Source organism: Bos indicus x Bos taurus, chromosome 10 (genome assembly GCF_003369695.1).
Source record: "Bos indicus x Bos taurus breed Angus x Brahman F1 hybrid chromosome 10, Bos_hybrid_MaternalHap_v2.0, whole genome shotgun sequence".
Taxonomy (NCBI): Eukaryota; Metazoa; Chordata; class Mammalia; order Artiodactyla; family Bovidae; genus Bos; species Bos indicus x Bos taurus.
The window spans coordinates 80,745,984-80,767,655 of NC_040085.1; the positions used below are offsets into that span (position 1 = coordinate 80,745,984).

General features: G+C 42.5%; 1 protein-coding gene and 1 long non-coding RNA gene across 16 annotated transcripts in view; one reads left to right on the top strand and one right to left on the bottom strand.

The window, feature by feature from the left end:
* TTLL5 (tubulin tyrosine ligase like 5) overlaps nt 1-21,672 on the top strand; it is a 317,823-nt gene that overhangs the window by 27,251 nt on the left and 268,900 nt on the right. For all 15 annotated transcript variants that reach the window (XM_027552476.1, XM_027552486.1, XM_027552477.1 and 12 more), the window contains exons 7-9: nt 4,383-4,465; nt 11,868-11,937; nt 12,362-12,446. In XM_027552476.1, the coding sequence (XP_027408277.1) occupies nt 4,383-4,465; nt 11,868-11,937; nt 12,362-12,446 (238 nt within the window). The remainder of the gene's footprint in view (nt 1-4,382; nt 4,466-11,867; nt 11,938-12,361; nt 12,447-21,672) is intronic.
* Nucleotides 122-18,571, bottom strand: LOC113899139. The gene is made up of 3 exons (XR_003512846.1): nt 17,472-18,571; nt 12,658-12,748; nt 122-776 (listed from the first exon to the last, which is right to left on the bottom strand). It is a non-coding gene; the product is annotated as an uncharacterized LOC113899139 (long non-coding RNA).

Sequence of the window (21,672 nt, forward strand, 5' to 3'; positions counted from 1 at the left end):
CCCTGTGCTGGGAAAGATTGAAGGCGGGAGGAGAAGGGGACGACAGAGGATGAGATGGCTGGGTGGCATCACTGACTCAAGGGACATGAGTTTGAATAGACTCTGGGAGTTGGTGATGGACAGGGAGGCCTGGCGTGCCGCAGTCCGTGGGGTCGCAAAGAGTCAGACACGACTGAGCGACTGAGCTGAACTGAAGTAGAAGCAGTGATAATAGCTGATGAACATTTTCCTTCTGTTAAGCCCTCTTCTAAGTGGTGCCTTACTCTGAGGTAGGAACTGTTACTACTCCCAGCTTTGTAGGTGAGAAGACTAAGGTACAGAGAGGTTAAGTATCTTTCTGTAGATTATACAGCTGTTTGGTTCCAGAAGCCAAGCTCCTCACCACTGTGCCTTGTGGCTAAAGACACTGGGCATGTGCACACAATGACCATCTCTCAATACCTCCCTTGAGAGAATCCACTTCTGTGAGGGAGATCAGATTTGACACAGGATAGACGGATAGTTTTCTTCTCACTAAGTCCGAGAGAGAGACTCTTCCTCTATTATGAGGAAGCATGGAAAGAGGAAGAGAAAGTTTGCTCTAGACTTCCTGGCTTTGATTCTGTTAGCCTGTTGGACTTTGAGTCTGGTCTGGTCACGCAGTGGGGTGTTCATCCTCTGGGACTCGCGTCAGGGGTGGTCACAGGCCTCCTCCTTCACCTCGGAGAGGCCGTTCCTCTGAGAGCACCTGTTGCCCGTGCTGGGACTAGTGGCTCAGTGTTGGTCCACAGCAGGCTCTGGAACGGGTCAGAACAGAGAATTCAGTACATGAATTAAGGTAACTTCAGAGCGACAGTGTACTCAGAGCTGAACATTTGCAGTTAGGGATTTTTGTTAGGGGGTTTTAGCCACGATACCAGAACCTCCTGTGTCTTACCTTTCTCCTCTGTTCAGTGGGACTGTTACCTGTATGAATGTTATAGTGCTGGGATGTTTAAGTAGCTTGATACATGGAAAGCACTTGGAGTGGGGCCTGATAGGTACATAACACATGTTCAATAATATTTCCTATTTCAAGTTATGTTGAGATGCATTGTTACATAAAAAAAGTAAAAAAATTATGTAGGAAGCCAACATGATAGCCTAAAAATGCCTCAGCTACCATGTCAGCAATGTAAAAGGGTTCCTGACAGTGAACACCTCCTGCTGTTGAATCCCTAATGAGAAATCAAAGTCTAGAATAATTCTGTATTAAACACTAAAGGGATATTAAGTTGAAAATTCCCTTTTCCCTCTCTACTAGTTCCTATTCTGTGGTTCTTCCCCACCCTTTGGAGGCCGGTTTGAGGGCTGAATGCTCATTCAGAAGGTTGGATAGAGTTAGAGTGCCCCCATCTGTTCAAGCCTGACCTGTTTTTCGGTGGAATTGCTACTGCGTAATATTCTTCAAATTGTAATGGGTTCTGCATTCTAGAAGGGCAAGAGGAGTGTCACGTTTGGACCTGGTGTGGGTTTGAGGTGCCTGCCGGCTTCCACGTGGTGATGTTTTACAGGCAGTTGTAAGGGGAGTTTTGAATTTTTGCCAGGGATATAGATTCTTGAAGTTGTAGATGTGGAGGTGGATATGATTACCATGGACGAGAAAAAGAGAGAGAGGAAGAACCACAGAGAAATCAGAGGGGAGAGAGAGGTTGAAGATATGAGCAAAGGAATGAGATCCCAGACGAGGCAGGAGAGAGTTTGATCAAGAGCGCGAGTAGAAGGGTGAGTCTCTCCCCTAAAAGGTGGAAGGAAGGAAGCTAAGTGGTCATCGAGATAGCACTTTTCAATGGGAGGGAAGCAGGTGAGTGGGTTTATGTTACAAATCACCAGCCTTCTTGGTGAGGAGGGCGATGAGGACACGTACCAGGAATGAGGGGCCTAGGGATGGGTTTGGGTGTTTGAGGGGCAGAAAGACGTGTGAATAGCCTGCAATGGGCCTTTGGAAGAGAACTGGTGAGGAACATGAGGGCTGCCTGAAGATGCTAGAGATACCAGTCAAGGCGGGTCTCATGAATTTGTAGCTTTCTGTTCTTATAAGGGAAAACCTGAAATGCATCTTTGCAGAGCCCAAGCCCACAGACCAAACACTGCCTCAGAAGATGAAAAAGCCTGGATATTGCCAAACTGTTTCCAGTAATTAGAATGTGAGGCTTGGAATATACGGACCAGATCTTGCTAGATTCCCAGTGCCACTGCTGCTAGTGTAACGGTGTGTGGTACAGTTGGAGGTCTGTGACACCAAACATTCTAACCAAAAATCTTGCCAGCTGCAGCCTCGTCCCCCGAGTGGACAACTTTTCTAAACAGGAAGAAGGAAACAGCAAGGCAGACAGGGTGGCGCCAATATCAGAAAGGCAGAGACCTTACCCTACAGCCCAGCAGATTCCTGGTTACTCCTCACGGGCCAGAATTGTGTCCTCTGGCTATCTTTAGATGTAAGAGAGGCAGAAATAATTCAAAGGAATAGGCAAAACTTTGATGTCAGCCAGTTAATTGCAGATGACTGGATTTCATAGCAATCAGTAAACTTATAGAATCCTAATAGTAGGATTATGAGAGATCTCATAATTTGAATTTAAAGCCTGCATTTTAAAGATGAGACTGGATAATTAGAGCTCAGATCTTCCTACTCCTGGTTCAGTGCTTTTTCCATTAGACCGAGCATGCTGCCACCCTAGGAGCTAGAAGGCACTGGAAAGAATTGCAGGCCCCTGGTCTAGTATATTTCGTCCTGACAGACTGCCCAGCTCTTTGCCCTGCCTCTGCTTCTGATGCACATTTTTGCAACCTGTGAAAGAAATCAGTCCTTGTTCTGAAATACAACAAATCAAGGAGAAACACCTAGCATAAAGGACAAATTTTTGGTATTTAAGATTTTGAGAATATGATAAAAGTGAAGCACTAATAGAAGCAGCAACTTCTGATAAGGCCCATCCACAAAGTAAGGTTTGTTAAAAGTGTTAGATGGCAGAAGTTGCATTTAGCTAGATTTTCCCTGTTCTGAAAACAAGCTTTTTCTTCATTCATTTGTTCCCAGAGGGTTCTGTCTCCAGTGAGGTGTGGTCATTTTCTGTGGCATTCCTGTGTTCCCCTCCTTCCTCTTTGTGAATGTCTGATTTCTTGCTTAGTGTCTGGCTTTCTGCTGGGCTAATCTCTGTGAAGGTGAAGACTATCTGCATTCCACACACTTGAGAACTGCTTGACATGTGTTGGGTACTTAGAAGTACTGAATGAATGAAGTTTAAAAAATCTTTTTGTTTTCTTTTAATAGTTCCTTTTGTTTTCAATCTATTGTAATCTCAGAATTTGGGGATAATGGCAAAATTTGGGGATACATATACGTATATTCAGTGGCTTCACTTTATAGAGATTAATAAAGGTTAATTTGTCTTATAACTGTAAATATGCCATCCATTACAAGACTCTAAAATTACATAAATTATATTTTTTGAAAGGTAATATAGTCATGGCACAAGAGAAGTACAAAACGATAATCAGTGAAAAGCCTTTTTCCTCCTCTCTTTCTCAGTCATCTAGTTCTCCCCAGAAGTGATCAGTATAGTATTTATACATATCCTTCTAAAGATATTCTGAGTGCTTACTAGCACATGACTTGAGTGTGTTTGTGACCAGATGGAGTGTATGATAACCAGTGCCTTGCACTTGACTTCTTTTCACTCAGCAGCCTGTCTTTGAGCTCATTGCCTCTCATTAATAACATTCTCATTTGTGTGTCTGCTTAGTATTTCATTATGTAGAACAGGTGTCTGGAAACTCCAGCTTTTGTGTCAAATCTGGTCCCATGAACTAAAAAAATGGTTTTTACATTTTTAAATGGTTGGGGAAAAACAAATCAAAGATGAATAAAATTTTGTGGCATGTGGAAATCATAGGAAATTTGGTGTCCATCCATAAAGTTTTGGGGGACCCAGCCATGCCCCTTTGTTTACATATTCTTTCTGGTGGCTTTTGAGCTACAGTGACAGAATTGAGTAGTTGTAATAGAGATTGCATGGCCTGCAAGATTCTTGAAGGTGGTTTGTGACAGTAATAGACTAACATCTGAATATGTGCCTTATTTTGTCTTCATCTTCTCATTCAAGAAGGGAAATGATGGAAGAAATACATTATGTAATTTTGCTGTCTCCTTTTTTCTCCTTATCTCTTTCCCTTCTCTCTCTATCTTCTCATTTTTAAGGCTAGTCCAAAAATACAGGTTATTTTAGCTGCTGTCCTTCACTTGGAAATTTGGAAAATTCTTTGGGTACCTGAGTAGATAACCATGTTGAAATTTGAGATAATAAACTCATGTCCTTTCTTTCTCCCCCCCCTTTTTTTTTGTCTTCCAATATTTTGAGCAGATTCATATTCAAAGGACCGGGGACCTTGGATCGTAAAACCAGTGGCCTCTTCCAGGGGGCGGGGCGTCTACCTGATCAACAACGTGAGTTTGTAACGGGGGCACACTTGACTCTGTTTGTTCTTCCCTTTGTGTTAGCTGAGTGTGCGTTCAGAAGTGTACTTTGAGGGAGGGCATGAGTCTACTGTTCACCTTACTGGCAGTAACCTCCTCCCGTGCCAGCAGTTACTCTACAGCTAATGTCACTTGATTGAATTTGGGGGGAGGGCAGCCTTTACTGTCAACAGAAAAGAAGTACTTTTTCTGCTTTCAGCATTCTGTCTTGCAAATTCCTCCACACTAAGCATTAGCTGGTAGCACGTACATTTAATTTCTATCGTGGGGAGAACTGTGGGTTCCTACCCTCAAGATCATCAAGCAAATTAACCTTAATTTAATTCGGCATGGCATCCTTGTTGCTCCTGCCAGCCCCCCTTCTTCCTCCTCATCCGCTTCTTTTTTCAGAAGTCATCAGTATCTTGATTCTTTGCCAGATCCTCATTAAAAGTTGTTTTTCAGTTGGACAGATATACAGAGTAAATAAAGTCTTAACCCCAGTCTCACTCATTAGACTTTTAACAGTAGTTAGTAACTCAGTACAGTTGATTTGTGTTTTATCTTTTCTCAACTTTACATTTTGTTTCTTAATTCTCAGTTTGATATTCACTGCACACATATCGCCTCCTATCCTCCCTTCCACATTCCATCTCTAAGTTCAATTACTTTTTTATTGTTTTTATATTTTAAAGGTTTATCATGTTTACATTCTCTTCAATAACTGTGATTCAGTTTCTCTGCTTTATAAGTTGAGTAAAAAATTTAAACTTACGGAAATTTTACAGATGGGAATTCTGGAATTTAATCAATATTTCTGTCTGGGTCTTTGTTCATACTTCCTTCTGCACATTTGGTCAGCCCTTTCAGTTTAGAAACTAGTGATTTTTCTTTATTTCAGGGAAAATCATTCATTTTTGTCTTGTTCTCCTTCTGAAACTCCTTTTTGAAGCATTTTGGGTCTTCATGTCAACTTTTTTCCATTTTAAACTCTCTGTCTTTTCCCATCATTATCTTCTGGATCACCAGTTTGAGTGCGATCCATTTTATCATTCATTCCATCTACTGTATTTCTATATTGGCTCTCATAATGTACAAAAACTCTTATTTTCCGATTTGCCTTTTTTTTTTTTTTCTGGATAACATCTTGTTATTGCTTAATAGATGCAGTTTGCCAGCTGGTCTTTCTGACCATACGGATTGAAAGCTTTTTAAAGTTCTCTTTTGTTCCATGACTTTTCTTGGGCCCTTTTTTTTTTTCTCTTGAAATTGTGTTCTCTCAATTTTAGTGACCTTCAGTGTTGAGTCATACTAATGAACGGAAGAGTACACTGATTGAAATTGACGGCCGGCCTGGGTTCCCCCTGCCATTGTATAGGACCGATTCCCTGGACAGGAGGGCGGACTGAGCTTTGTGGCAAGGGCAAGGCCTGTTGACTGTCAGTCTGCACCGTAGGTTGCTGTGGGTGAGGATCGTTGCCTCTTCCCTCTCCCTTGCCAAAACAGGACTGGTCTGATTGTGGATTTAAAGGAAGTAAAGGAGGAAACAGACACAACAGGCTCCATCTTGAAAGCAGGACTCCATCTTGGGCTGGACTGTGGACTTTGAGCTCTATGCCCAGTATCTATGGAAATGACATACCAACTGGAAAACCAGACCCCCTGGATGGAAGAGCCCCAGGGCTCCTACCTAGACTCTCCCTCGCCTAAACAAATACCCTAATTATCTGTGTAACCGAATAGAATCATAAATTCTATTATGCTTATTGGGGTATGACCACAGGCCTATTGATAATTGTCCATGGTTAACTACCTAGGCTTAAGGCATACGAGTCACGAGTTTAAGGCATATGAATCATGGGTTAACTTTGATTGTTGCTTTCTTTTCCTTTGTTCATACTAGTTTCAGGGAACTTGGGGAGGTAGGTTTGAGTAAGTACACTTAGGATTTATAAGGTTTTCACAAAAATTGGTCGGGTTCCCTGCACTCCACTATCTGCATTGCCCTTCTGGGTGAGTTTGTTTCCCGGAACGCAAGGCTATAACAGAGGAGTTTGGCGATTTCCCTCTGGGGCGGCGCTGCCCTTCCCCTGTTTTCCCTTTTGTGTCTGCCACGGGGTTGCAGAGTTCCCCTCCTCTGTCAGATCCCTGCGCCCACGCACACAGACGTCCTCCCGTTAGGTTTCATTCTGAGGGCTAAGCTGTGGCTGTTGAAGGCCTGTTGGCCGCAGTGTTTTAAACACCATTTGTTAATTAATTATCCTATTCTTGTCCCTTGGCTCCCTCCTGCTCTCCATATGCGTGTTCACTGCCAGCTTGGAACATCTCAGATGCCTTCCTGGGAAGATCACTCTCCCCTCTGTGATATGTGGGGCTGGGTCTTCCTCTGCTGTTTTCTCAACCTGTTCCCATCTGCTTTCCGTCTTTCAGGATTTCCTTAAACCTTTGGTCTTTTGTTGGTTCCTTTAACTGTTTCTAGCTTTGTTATTTATCATTTCATTCTTTTAAAAATATCTTCTCTGTCCTTCAAGTGGGACCCTGGAAGGGAGGAGAGCTGGAGATGGATGTTGTGTGTGCAGTTGGTACACCGTCTCAAGTTTCCCAATTCTCTTTCTCTGCACATGATCTGAGCTACTTTCTATATGTGCAGAAACTGATTTTCTGAGGGGTCTTTCACATGGGAAAATCCTCAAATTCAGTCTGGACTAAAAACTGTACAGTAAACACTGATAGCCAGACCTTTTATGCTGGAGAAATACCGGATGTGGTTCTGATGCAGTAACTGTGCAGCCCCAGGCCCAGGCTACAAGGCCTGCTCCTTGCCCTTGGGTCACTCCGGAGGGCTTCTGCCCCGGGTCTTTTGTGGACAGAAGGCCCTGGTCATATGCCGCAGAGCTCTCTTTTCTTGTTTCTGTTCTGACCTTGGTGTGACGGCTCCTGTCCAACAGCTTTTCCTCCAGCTCCGCGCCAGGAGCTCCAGTGTTGTTTGAATCTCATAGACGGCCCTCGTTTGGGTTTGGGTTTGAGCTGCCAAATGGAATTGCTATTGAAAGTCAACTGTGGTACAAGTTAGCTTTTTATTTTCTTAGACATGAGTCAAAAAGAATAGGATCTATTCCCAGCTCATCTGGGACGTTTTTCTCTTGGAATGCTCTTTTGCCCTAGTGATTTGTTATTTTAAAATCAACATCATAAAGAATAGAAAAGTTAAACTTTCCTTGGTGGGGCTGAGAACCCCGTGCCCTGACTCTTCCCTGTCTCATAAAGGGGGTGACAAGTCTTTAGAGAAGGCGCGTTTGGCAGACTCTCCTCCTGCCTCCCACCTCTCCCTGGACTAACTCCCTGGAGACCCCCTGCAGAGATCAAAGTACTTGGCGGGACCCTTTGCCTGCCCCCTCTCCCTCAGTGAAGCTTTGGAATGAGTCTGATTCTTTGAGGTCTTTGGTGGAGGTGCCAGACAGAAGCCTGGGGAGATGCCAGCAAGCACCAGGGGAGCTGGCAGCATGTGGATGTAATGGGAAAATATTCCCAATTTTTCTCCAGATCTGGAATTTTATCACATCTTACCCAGACCTACAAACCATACAGTTAATACGCTCCTCTCCCTCCCTACACACACACACACACACACACACACACACACACACACACACGGCCTCACCATCTCCTCTGTTCCATACCTGGATCCTTTCCCATGGAATATGTGACCCATTAGCCAACTAGATGAAGTAACTCTTTCCAAGGCTGCTGCCTGCTTTCCTTTTAGACTCGAGGGGAATGGAGAGGGAGGGCTCTGCTGGAGGGTCTGTGAGCCCCACTAGTGTGAGTGGGTGAGGCGTGCAGGGTAGGGCAGAGTTAGGTGTGAGGGCCAAGTAAAAACACCTTCCCCTGTCTTCCCACTGGAGCAAGAAGGGCCTCTCATTAAAAGTTCCCCATAATAGTCATAACCTTTTGGAAAATATCTGCAAATAGCCACTTTTGCCATTACGAGAATAGGACAAAGGATAGGAAAAGCATTCCTTGCACGTAACACTGAAGAGAGAGGAGTGTGAGCTCCTACAGGTGGGAGCATCTTGGCTGGTCTCTGTGCTGGGCTCTTTAACTCTGGAAACACAGCATAAAGGAGCAGAGTCGAGTTTGCTCCAGCTCCTTCAGTAACCGTGACTAAATGCCATATTTTCCCAATTTAGTATATTCAAATCAAGGAGGGAAAAGATCTGCTGTTTTCCGATTAAGGTATGGATTTGATTATGGAAATCAAGTTTAGTCATCCTTGTCTCACGCATTATCCTTGGTAAATACGATACGCATATCTTCTCTGAAATTTTGAAGTATCAGGAGAGTTATGGTTAGAAGAGTATTTAGGTCACTGTTCACCCCTCTGTTTGTGAATATAATTCTCCACAGCTCTCTTGTTTCTGTCTGCTCATACGCTCTCCATACGCTCGTAGGTCTCACTGTTCAACAGATATTTAGGACGTCCCTGCTGCCTGCCAGGTGCCAGCCTGCCTGAGGAGTAGGATCATCTCCTAATTCTTATGACTCTTTATTGTGGGAATAGGGATTGTCTCCTAATTCTTACGTCTCTTCATTATAACTGAGTGCACTGAATCATATGAGTGGTATATGGCATGCTATGAGGCATGCTATTGGATTGTGGTACTCAGTAAATGGAACTACACAGATACTGTTGAGTTTGCAGTACTAATAATAACTGATATTCCTTGAGCATTTACTATGTGCCTACCACTGTACCTCCCAAATACAATCTCACTTAGTCTTTTTTATGAGAATCCTAAAAGGTCGTTACTATTCCTTCCTTAGTAAGTGAAGATTTTAACTCAGGCCTGCCTGGTTCCAGAGCATACCCTCTTGACCGCTGTACCGTTCTATCTTACAATAACTTAACAGATACCATGAGCTTTAAAGTCAAATTAGAAAAATGGATGTGTTTCCCGACAATTCAGATTCTTGCTTTAGCATACTTAGGAGGGCAATTTGAGCTTAGAATTTACATCATTTACAATGAGTTAATTGGGGATGGATGAAAATATCAAGAAGATATTTGGATGAAAATATGAAAAAGGCTTGAAGATGTTAGAGATTTCATTAGTTGCTTATCTGTATATTATAGTATACAAAAAAAAAAAAACTGTATTCAAAACCATTCTTGTGTGAACTTACAGTTTAATTCCTCATGCAGACAGAAATGAGAGGTATAGACCATTGAACAAGTTATCTGAACAGTGTAAGAGATTATGTTCTGCATAACTCAAAGGACAAATGTATATAATGAGGAAGGAAAGAGAGGAAATGAGCGTGGACGTTAGCTAGAGTGTCATAGAGTGAAGACCATTACCAGTGTCCTCTCTGGTTCCTAGGAAAGCTGGGTGGTGAGATTGGGTGGTCAAGTATCCATTGTAGCCTGTAGGTGTTACTTAGTAGAAAAAGAGCTGCAATTGTTTACTTTTAGGTTTGGAACACAGCCTGTAGCTTGCTGCTTTGTACTGTGATTGCATCAGTTCTTACACCCTAAGCTGACTCAAAATAGAGATAGTCTGCGTGAGAAACTGATCAGGAAATGGTGTGGGTGACCAGAGCCAAAGCATGAATCAGTAGTGATGTTGTAGTGTCCGTATGATGCATAGAAATGGCTTGTGAAGTTGTGTTCTGAGTGAGATGGCAGCAGTGGGAAATGAGAGGGAAATCTTATCATCTTCACCCCGGGGTCACAAAATTATCCTTTCAAAAAAAAAACAAAACTGTAGTACTTAGGATAACAAATACATTTTTATAAAGACAACTTTTGAATTGGGGGGACAGTTATTTTAGGTCAGAACTTGGGAGAAAAGTTGAAAATAGTGCTTAAGAACTGAGTTTCTGAGGCAGACTGGGTTCAAATGGTGCTCTATCACTTCTTAGCTGTGTGACTTTGAGCAGTTTCCTAACCCTCTCTGACTCGCTCCTCATCCATAATATTTGGATGGTGTTAGACCTACCATGTGGGTGTTAGATGATGATTAAATGAAATAATACTTGTGAAGGATAAGAGCAGTGTTAGCACATAGCAGACGTTCGGTACGCTTGTAATTTTTTTTCCTGCTAATGTTAATAGTGTGTCTGTAGCTGCTACTATAGTTGTTATTTTCACAATTATCATCAGAGACGCTTTCCTTTTCGAGTCCTTTTGTCCCGTACGGATTGTGGTGACTGACAGCTGATTTTTTCTGTCTTCATCTCACTTGGAGTTGTTCTGTTCCAGATCTTTAATCAAGAATCTACAGTAATTTCCTGTTTCCCACTATGTTCAATCTAAATTCCTCTTACCAGGGGTTTAAATCCCTTTGCCAGTGGGGTCTTCCTTTCTAATTATCTAACCATATTTTTCATTATTTCCCAATTGAATCTTTTAGCCCTAGGTCACTGAATCTGCCCACTCTCCTTTCTACCTGGGCTTTGTCTTTACACACCGGCCTCCTTTCCTTTCCACCGTGTGCTTGCTAGCTTTCAACACTCCCTTCTGAACCTACTCATCCTGAACCAGCCTTCCCTGACTGGTCCTCCTGGCAGGTCTGCATTTCCACTGGGCAACCTCACATCTCACACCTGTAGACATGCTGCTTTGTGTTCTTTTAAATTCTGTATTTTGCTCTCCCTCTCCCCAGTCATCAGACTCTTTGGGAGTAGAGCTTGGGCTCCGTGAGGGCAGGGATCTCATCTGTTTCCTTCATCACTGTATCCCCAGTGCCTTATGCAGCACCCATCAATACTCATCATTATTTATTGTATAGGCAATTCTTTTTCATTGAAAAAAATCTTTAAGAGATCTAGTTCAATCTTTACCTACAGTGGCACAGTAAGCACTATTAAGTGAATCAATGAAACATCCATCCCATTTCACGGGGAAAATGCCAGAATCCTTTGTAGAAAGATCTGTAAATTTCTGAGTAACTTGATGAAAGCCTTCCTGTAAGAATAATGGTGGTATTTTAAAATATCCAATGTGCTTTATTTACATTGGGAGAATGCAAGTTTTTATTTATTTTTTTTAAGTAACTTTTATTTTCTTGGTATTTAAGTATTTAATATCATGTATAAAAATCTTTAGAGCTGTTTAGATTCTGTTTATTATGGGAGAGGTGCTGTGTAAATCCCTCCCCGCCCCCCCCCCCCCCCCGCCCCCCGCCCCCCGCCCCAATAACTGGATTCTCACAATGTTTATGGAAGTGGTATATTATATGGCCAACTAATGTATGGGTAGCTTAGAGGAAAACTTTTCTTAAAGTTTTAGTTTTCCATATTATCATTTCTCAAAGGTTAAGAACTTAGCTTCTTTACAGTAAGCTAGGTTTCCTTTGCATTTTGACCTTTCAGTTTTCTCTTTGCTCAACAGCCAAACCAGATTTCCCTGGAAGAGAACATCCTGGTCTCCCGTTATATTAACAACCCCCTGCTCATAGATGGTGAGTTGTGATTAAGCCTTTGACTGGATTGGGCTAGATCTCACCAAATTTTTTTTTTTTTAACATTTTTATAGTCTTCTCTAGTAAGTGTTTATTAAGCTAGTGTGAAATGCTTGGCAACTGTGACTCCAGAGATGAAGCTGGTTTCTTACCTACCTCATGGGATTACTTTGAAGATGATTTTGAGATAATAAAAAACAGTGTGTTCTCTTGTTATAATAGTAACAGATATGTATGGAAACTATATATGTTTATGTGGTATAATCATTATTTATCCTCAAAGGTAAGGTGTGTGCACAGTGTTTGTTTCCTGGGGGAGAGGACTGTTTTTTCTTTCACATTTCTCTGTTACAGTTGTCCTGTTCAGTTCTGTAACAAAACCAAGAGCTTAGTTTTTCCCTTTGCACCCTGTTTTTTTTTCTAGATTTCAAATTTGATGTGCGCCTCTATGTGCTCGTGACTTCCTATGACCCTCTTGTCATCTATCTCTATGAAGAAGGACTAGCTCGGTAAGAGACCCTCGGGTGTAGGGTGTTGCTAATGTGAGTTGACCCACTGAAGAGTGTGTTAAGGTCAGGTCATCGTTCCTGTTGTATTCAACTCAGGAAAACAGGAGTGTCCCCAGAGGAGCTTCAGATTACAGAAATCAGTCTTAGTTTCATTCACAGTCTCACCTGCATATCCATGCACGTGAATAAGCCTGTATATGTTCACGCTTACCTTTCCCAGCTGGGATCCAGGATCATATTGTGCTCTCATGCAGCGGTGATAAGGTAGGAAAATTCTCGGGCCACTATGCTTCACAAATGTTCTAGAAAGGAAGAAAAAAATCCCACATGTATATAGCTGTTATATACCGGACATTTATTGTAATGCTCACAACAACCTTAAAGTTGAGGTAATTTTGTAGCTGAAGGAACTGAGGCTTAGAGAGTTAAGGAAACTTGAAGTCACTTCCCTGACGTCTCCAACTGGTTGACAGTGGAGAGGGCATTTAAACCCCTGGATCTGACTCCAGAGCTGAAGGCTTGAGCTGTTTCATGACCTCTTGTATTTAAGAGAGGGGCATTAGCCACTTTTTTTTTTTTTTTAATTTACAAGTCTTTAATATATTTTTAGGGATTTTATACACACACACACACACATATATTTTTGTTTTTCTTGAGGTACTTTGTAGGTTTTAAGGTAGTGTGACTTACAAAATAAAGTTCAACTTAATTTGAAGTTTCACTTCCTGTATCCATAAAATTTTACAGCTGACAGTGTTATTTTAGACCCCTTAAATCGTTTAAAATAAGGATAAATTTGGTGTGTTTGTGTTCTTTTCATATATATATATATATATATATATATATATATATATATAAGCTAAGTCGCTTCAGTTGTGTCCGACTCTGTGTGACCCCGTAGATGGCAGCCCACCAAACTCCCCCGTCCCTGGGATTCTCCAGGCAAGAACACTGGAGTGGCTTGCCATTTCCTTCTCCAGTGCATGAAAGTGAAAACTGAAAGTGAAATCGCTCAGTCGTGTCCAACTCTTAGTGACCCAATGGACTGCAGCCTACCAGGCTTCTACATCCATGGGATTTTCCAGGCAAGAGTACTGGAGTGGGGTGCCATCGCCTTCTCCGATATATATATATATATATATATATATATATATATATATATATAAATATACTTTTTTTTCCCCAAGTAGCTTGCTCTGAAGTTCCTTATATAGTGTAGTACTTTAGGAGGTGGTTTGCATCTGTAAAAAGCATGGCCTATACGTGTTTCTGTGTTTTAGAAAATGTACTTCAAAGATGAGAAATACCATGAATAAAAGAAGGCTATCCATATAATTATTGGTGTTTTGACATATATTATTATATTCTGGTAACTGTTCTTTTAGAATCATATTTTAATTATTTTTTAGACTTAGACGTTTTTGATACATCCTGTGACTAGGGTCCGAGGGCGAGAACACTCAACTGGATTCTAACTGCTTGAGCCATGTCTTCCCTTTACCTCTAGGTGGCACTGACAGCATTTATAGGCCCGGTCATATTCTTTACTAAGATTTTTGAGTTTAAATCCTGGGAACACTGATGGCCACTGAAGCACCCTAGTTCTGATCTCTGGTTCCTTGAAAATTGAGGGGGAGAAAAACGAAAACATTTCTCAGTGTTTAGATAAAGGGCTGAACCAGGTATCTGGGCACAAACTACTAACTCTAATCATATTTTCCTGGAAAAGTTTTCTGTAGTGTTTTGAGACACTTGTGCTCTCAGATTCTGATGTATAGGGATAAAAGCTGAGTATATTACCTAGAATGAGAAGACAGTGAAATGGGCCCCTGACTTCTGCTCAGGTGTATAAAGTGCTGAGGGTCCCTTTTGTAATCTGAGATGTCTGAGCTTCCCTCCTGTGTGTGTCATGAGCTTCTTCACCTCCACTCATCCTCATTCAACTTGTCTCCTGTACCCTTCTCAGGAACTGATTATGTCCTGCCATAAACTGGACTTCTTTTTTTTTTTTTTTAACTTTTTATTTTGTATTGGAGTATAGCTGTTCAACACCCCACTCCAGTACTCTTGCCTGGAAAATCCCATGGATGGAGGAGCCTGGTAGGCTGTAGTCCATGGGGTCGCTGAGGGTCAGACACGACTGAGCGACTTCACTTTCACTTTTCACTTTCCTGCATTGGAGAAGGAAATGGCAAGCCACTCCAGTGTTCTTGCCTGGAGAATGCCAGGGATGGGGGAGCCTGGTGGGCTGCCGTCTGTGGGGTCGCACAGAGTCGGACACGACTGAAGTGACTCAGCAGCAGCAGCAGCATAGCTGTTTAACAACGTTGTGATAATTGCAGGTGAACAGCAAAGGAACTCATTCTCCCCTGAACTCACCTCCCATCCAGGCTGTCACCTAATGTTGAGCAGAGTTTCGTGTCCTATAGTAGGTCCCTGTTGGTTATTCACTTTAAATACAGTCGCATGTATATGTCCGTCCCAAACTCCCTAGCTGTCTTTCCTCCTGCAATTGTAAGTTCTAAACTGGACTCCTTTTATTTTTAAAATTTATTTACTTTTAATTGAAGGATAATTGCTTTATAGTCCTGTGTGAGTTTCTGCCAAACATCAGCATGAATCAGCCATAGGTATACACATGTCCGCTCCCTCCTGCGCCTACCTCCCACCTCCCTCCCCATCTCACCCTTGTAGGTTGTTACAGAGCCCCAGCTTGAGTTCCTGAGTCATACTGAGAATTCCCATTGGCCATCTATTTGATGTATGGTAATGTACTAAACTGGACCTCTTTTTTTTTTTTTTTTTAAGAGGGTTCGTGAGAGCCTATATTTGTAAATTTTAAACCAGCTGTGACTGTCCATCATCTTATTTCTATTAAATGCCATTTACTGTGCTTGTTGCAGAATTAGGATGAGATGACCTGGGTAGACACCCGTGGCCACACAAAACAATCTTCGTGTTCTGACATTCTTGTTCTTTGGTAGTTGGGGGAGGAATCACATAGAGCGTGAGGAGCAGCACTGAATATCTAGTCTAGACTGGGCTTCTTGAATGGGGAGAAGGCCTCAAGGTTATGCTCACTGTTTCTCCAGGATCTCATCGCGCTGTGTTTTGCATATTATTCCAAAGGTATTTCACCCACAATATTAACACCCTCTCTATTGGTAAAATTTGGTGTCGTTTTAAGCCTCAGTCATTCGGATATGAAATGAGAGCAGTACTGATATTTATTATAGAGTTTACTACAGACATGCAAGTGCTTTGGCTGTTGGGTGTGCGTTGGAAGTCAGAAACCACTGACCTGAGTAACTCTTGTCTCTTGCCTCCAGCTGGAACTGAGTATATATATGTATATTTAAAAAGTGGACGCTCTTCCTCAGAATAATTTGGAAAACAACTTTGTAAAAATTTGGATTAAATTGAACAAAAAAAAATATGAATTTTCAAGGCTTTGGCTTATTTTACCTGAAAGTATGCTGCTGCTACTGGTGCTAAGTCACTTCAGTTGTGTCAGACTCTGTGCGACCCCATAGACGGCAGCCCACCAGGCTCCCCCGTCCCTGGGATTCTCCAGGCAAGAACACTGGGGTGGGTTGCCATTTCCCTCTCCAATGCGTGAAAGTGAAAAGTGAAAGGGAAGTCGCTCCGTCGTATCCGACTCTTCGCGACTCTATGGACTGCAGCCCCCCAGGCTCCTCCGTCCATGGGATTTGCCAGGCAAGAGTACTGGAGAGGGGTGCCATCGCCTTAGGTGAATGTGAAATCCTTACAATGGTTCATTATGATAGGCTATTAGTCCTGGGAGGGTGCATATGCTCTGCACAATAGCTTCCATGTGCCTAAGTCCCTGTGTCTTAACCACTGTGTATCTTGGCATTCATCTGTTGCTTTTTAATCCTCAGAAGCCGTTTGACTGTGTCATTACATTCAACAATAGTCTACAGCATCTCCAGCTCTGCAGCCTCTAGTAATCTTGGGTCACGTGTGTTTTAAATAGACATTACTGAAGATAATCAGTTCGGGATGAGATCACTAGACCATTTTACTTTGAGGCTCAGCAAGAAAAACCATAATCTTTCCTAAAGAGACAGAACCAGTGGCAATGTAATTGGTTTCCTTCTTTAGAAAAGAATGATTTTATCCCTTATCACTTCCATTTGGGGCCTCAAAATTCATGTTTAAGTGACAGAAAGATTAAGTTCTTTTTGCAAGACAGTTCTGTGAAAAAAGAATTTTGTGTAAATTCTTTACATTCTTAAATTTGCTGAAGAAAAAGACCCAAAGTAGGTTCTTTCTAGGTAAATCATTTGATTTGTCCTTGCTTTGTTTACATAGGAAGTAGAAAAACTCTCATCATTTTCTTATATGTGAGCCAATTATTGAGACTTTAAAAAAAAACTGTGTTAGTGGTATTGGAGTCCAGCATTTTGCCCCGTCCTAGTTGTGAGTTTCACGTGTGTGTTGCTGTTTTGCACCAGCAGGGGACACTCAAGTTTCCAGAGAGGGGTGCAGTTCTCTACCGAAATGCTGTAGGTTCTTTTTCCTGTCAGAGGTGGAATCCAAAAAGCCTTTGTCCTGGATTTTACAGTTTTAGGTGGATCCAGTATGTGGTCTAAATGATTGGACGAGGCCCTTTTGGAGACAAAACTAATAGCCAAATTTTCACTGAAACAGGAAAAATAAAAAGTTAGGGAAAAAAAAAAAAAAACCTTAAAACCAAATTGAGTTGAAAACCAAATGTGCTATCCGGTGACCCAAAGATAGGTAGCGCTGGCCACTGGGGGGAAATGAAAGTGTCCATCCAGGGAACCAGGAAAGTTCCACCCACGCTCTGGCCTGGGAGGAGGGGACCCTGACAAGGCCCAAGTCGGGGACCGCCCCTCTTCTTCCTCGGCCATATTGTTCAGTGGAAATTGAGAAAAGATCCCAAAGCATTTGAGATGCCTCTCCCTTCCTCCCCCACCCCCAGTTCCTTCTTCAGTAGCCTTCCTTGCTAATTAACACTGGCTCCGCTGGGATATTTACCTTTTCTCTGCTGGATTCCTGTGGTTTTGAAAGAATTCAGGTACTTGCCGGTTGCCAAGGAATTCAGATTACCTCACAGGCTGCACACTGTCCAGAATCTGCCACCGCAGTGAGAGGGGGGGAGAGACACCAACCAGGGGGAGAAAACCCTCTCCAGCGCTCATTGTCACCCTCCCTGGCAGGCCCCGGCTGTTTGTGAAGTTTGAGTCATTTCTGGCTCCGAAGAGCAGAGGATCAGGCTGGTAATCCCCTCCCAGACGGCTCCGCAGGGCGCTGCCTAGTCATCGCAGCACTTTGGCAGTCTCCGGCCGCAGCTGGTTGACAGCAGATCAGAGAGCTGGTGGGCCTCTCGTTCTCTTCCATGAGATTTTTCTGGGTCAGGCCGGGATGAAACCCAGTGGCTTCTGGCAAGACTGCCCGAGGTGCCGTCTCTTCATCCTCCAGGCCTTTCTGGCTCTGAACGGGTTCCACCTGCTGAAAGATAACACGTGTGCCACAGCCAGGGTCTCCTGAGAGCTGGCCTCCTCTTACTTTGTGCAGTGGTGGTGAATGTTTGTTAGAATATGTAGCTATCAAAGCGGGGTCGGGGGTGCGGTTTTAACTGTCCTCCATCTGGATTCCCTGTGACTCTGACTACGGTGTCATATTCATAGAAGAACAAAGTAGTTTTTGAATGAGGGAAGAGAGTTTGCAAAAGACCCCACTAACTCTGATTTCTTTTCCTGTTTGAGTCCCATGTTGGTCAAGTTCCCAAAGGAGCAACTCCAAGTGTAGCTTTAGTTAGTGCTCATCAGGTACCTGCTATATGTCTAACGCCGAAACCCTTTCCTTCACATTCACACTCAGGAGTTTGAGACAAATTATTATCATTGTCTTGATTCTTACTGAGAAACATTAGAAAGCAAAAAGGAAATGTTTTTGATTTAAGAATGCATTGTCAGAATAAAGATTATATATGTTTTAGTGTCACAAAATAAAAAAAAGAGAAAAGGGCATATAGTTCTCTATTCATCTGTAGGTTGTGAAATAGTACCAGGGTTTCAGATTTGGCAAAGAAAGCAGACATCCCCCTACCCCACTGCCTCCCTTTTTGTTTTCTACTCTTTTTTTATTTTGGTTTAAAGGTCAAGGCTATGGAATTCTGTCTTGAGGTGGTGGTTTAGTTGCTAAGTCATATCTGACTCTTGCGGCCCCATGGACTGTAGCCTGCAAGGCTCCTCTCTCTGTCCATGGGATTCTGCAGGCAAGAATACTGGAGTGGGGTTGCCATTTCCTTCTCCAGGGGATCTTCCGAACTCAGGGATCAAACCTGCGTCTCCTATGACTCCTGCATTGCCAGGAGGATTCTGAGCCACCAGGGAAGCCTATCTAGTAGGGTAGTTTAATTCTAGTAAAGAAACTTGTTGAAGGTTTCAGACCTAAATAGAGTGAAGTTTGATATGTAAGAATCTAAATCACAAGTCACAAACCAGAATGCTTACAAGGACATTCACTGAGTAAGTTGGCTGGTTGGAGACTGGAGAACGGTAGATCACATGTCCCACCCGAAGGGCCTTTACTGTTTGTTCGTTGGCAGTAAGTAACTGATGTGCAGTAATGCTGGTACTACGGTCTGAATGTGATCTCCCAAGTTCATATGTTGAAATCCTAACCCCTCCCCTGCAAGGTATTAGGAGGTGGGGGCTTTGGGGGGATTAGGTCATGAGGGTGAAGCCCTCACGAATATGATTAGTGCCCTTTTATGAAAAAGGTCCTGGAGAGATTCTTTACCCCTTCCACCTTGTGAGGATACAACAGGAAGGTGCTCTCTGTCTGCCTGCATCTGGACCCTGGACTTCCAGCCAATGGAAATAAATTTCTGTTGTTTATAAGCTTCACAGTTTATGGTATTTTGTTATGGCAGCCTGAATGGACTAGAACAGGTGGTATTGCCAAATCTTCTGGCTGTTTTAAGGGAGGCTGAAAAAAATCTAGATTTTATTATTAATTATTAAAAATAAGAGAAACTTATTTTTGTTGATAAAAGTTTTTAGACTTTTAATTTTGAAGCCATTTTGATGTTATAGAAAAACTGTAAAAATAGTATGAAGGACTGCCTTTTCCCTTTCATCTGAGAACCTCATTCAAATTTGGCCAACTGTCCTGATAGTTTTCTTTATAATACAAGGGTCCAAATTCTGGATCACACATTATATTTAGCTATCACGTCCCTTTAGTCTTTTTTGCTCTGGAATGTTTACTCTGCCTTTCCTTGACTTTCATGACTAGCATTTTTGAAGATTTTTTTGTAGAATGGCCTTCAATTTGGGTTTGTCTGTTATTTTTTCATAATTAGACTCAGCTTATATATTTTTGGCCAGAATGTCACAGAAGTGATGCCATGTTCTCACACATTAAATCTGATGGTATATGACAATTATTTAGTGGTGTTTGACACTTAGGACAACATCTGGCAGATTTCACCACTGTAAAATTGCTTTGTTTTCCCCCTGTAATTGATACACATTATTATCTTATGAAGAGATACTTTGAGACCATGTAGGATGTCATTCCTCATCACATTTTCACCCAATTTTAATATTCATTGATGTTTCTTGCTTGAATGAATGATTACTATGATGGTTGTCCAGTGATGAATTTCTAATCCCATCATACTTTTACTTTTATTATTTGGCATTTTAGCCCCAGAAAGAGTTTTCTCTCCATCCCATTCATGTATTCATTTGTTTATATACACCAATGTGGACTTAAGGATTCCTATGTTACTTAATGGGTTATAATCCTTTACTCTCTTGATTTATTCTGATGCTGAAATTGCCCCAGATTTGGCCAGTGGGAGCTCCTGTAAGCTGACTTTGGTGTTCTTTTGACGTGTCCCTTCATTCTTTAAGCACAAGATATTTCAGGCTCATCTTCTTTCTCTGCCCAGCCCTGAGTCAACCATTATCTCCAAGGAGCAATGATTGCTTTTAATGGAGGATCAGGTGTGTGCATGCTCAGTCATGTCTGACTCTTTGAGACCCCATGTACTGTAGCCCACCTGGGGCCTCTATCCATGGGATTATCCTTGCACGAATATTGGAGTGGGTTGCTATTTTCCTCCTCCACGGGGTCTTCCCTACCCAGTCATGTCTAACTACGACTCCTGCATCAGCAGGCAGATTCTTTACCACTGAACCATCTGCTGCTGCTGCTGCTGCTAAGTCACTTCAGTCATATCCGACTCTGTGCAACCCCAAAGATGGCAGCCCATCAGGCTCCCCTGTCCCTGGGATTCTCCAGGCAAGAACACTGCAGTGGGTTGCCATTTCCTTCTCTGATTCATGAAAGTGAAAAGTAAAAGTGAAGTCGCTCAGTCGTGTCCGACCCTCAGCGACCCCATGGACTGCAGCCTACCAGGGTCCTCCATCCATGGGATTTTCCAGGCAAGAGTACTGGAGTGGGGTGCCATTGCCTTCTCCGACTGAGCCATCTGAGAAGCCCCTTAATGGAGGATAGTATTTGGAAATCCAGATACAGGTGCTAGATATGCTCATAGTTCTCAGCTATGTCTACTCTTAGGTTCGTGCAGTGCACAGACCTAGGAAATATGTGTATAGATATACCTACATGTACAAATACATAGACATTTACATCTTTATTTTTTTTCTATATCTCTGTATTGAAAAGCAAGAGTTCAGGTGAACACCTCCAATTTTACCTCAAAACTACCGGATTCGTGCTCATTTTTCCCCTTTCCATATTTTTTGCCTTTTTTTCCAACAGCGAGGAATCTGACTTCTGTTATCTTCAACACACGTATTTACTCAGTTCCCTCATATGTAGCCAATCTCCAACCTTCCTGTTACCACTCCATTCAGATGCCCTCCTTGAGTGAACTTTGACCCCTGTCGGGCCACCACCCTGCTTAGATAACCTCCTCCTTGTATTGCCTCTGGGCTGCCTTCCCGTCCTGTCCACCATCTTCCTCACGTGGGCCCTGCCTGCCACTGGACTTGAGGAAGAAAGGTCTCAATTTTAAATGATGGCCAAGTTATTCAAGTTTTAAAACAAAAAACAATCTGTGTAGGTTGATCAGAACTTGGTTAGTAGGCCAGATCTGAAGTTAGTAGGACCTTTGGTCTAGAAATAAGAAGAAAATGTGGGAAAGTGGTTATCAGAGATGAATAGGGTCTGTTCCATCCTGCTTCAGTGAGGACCC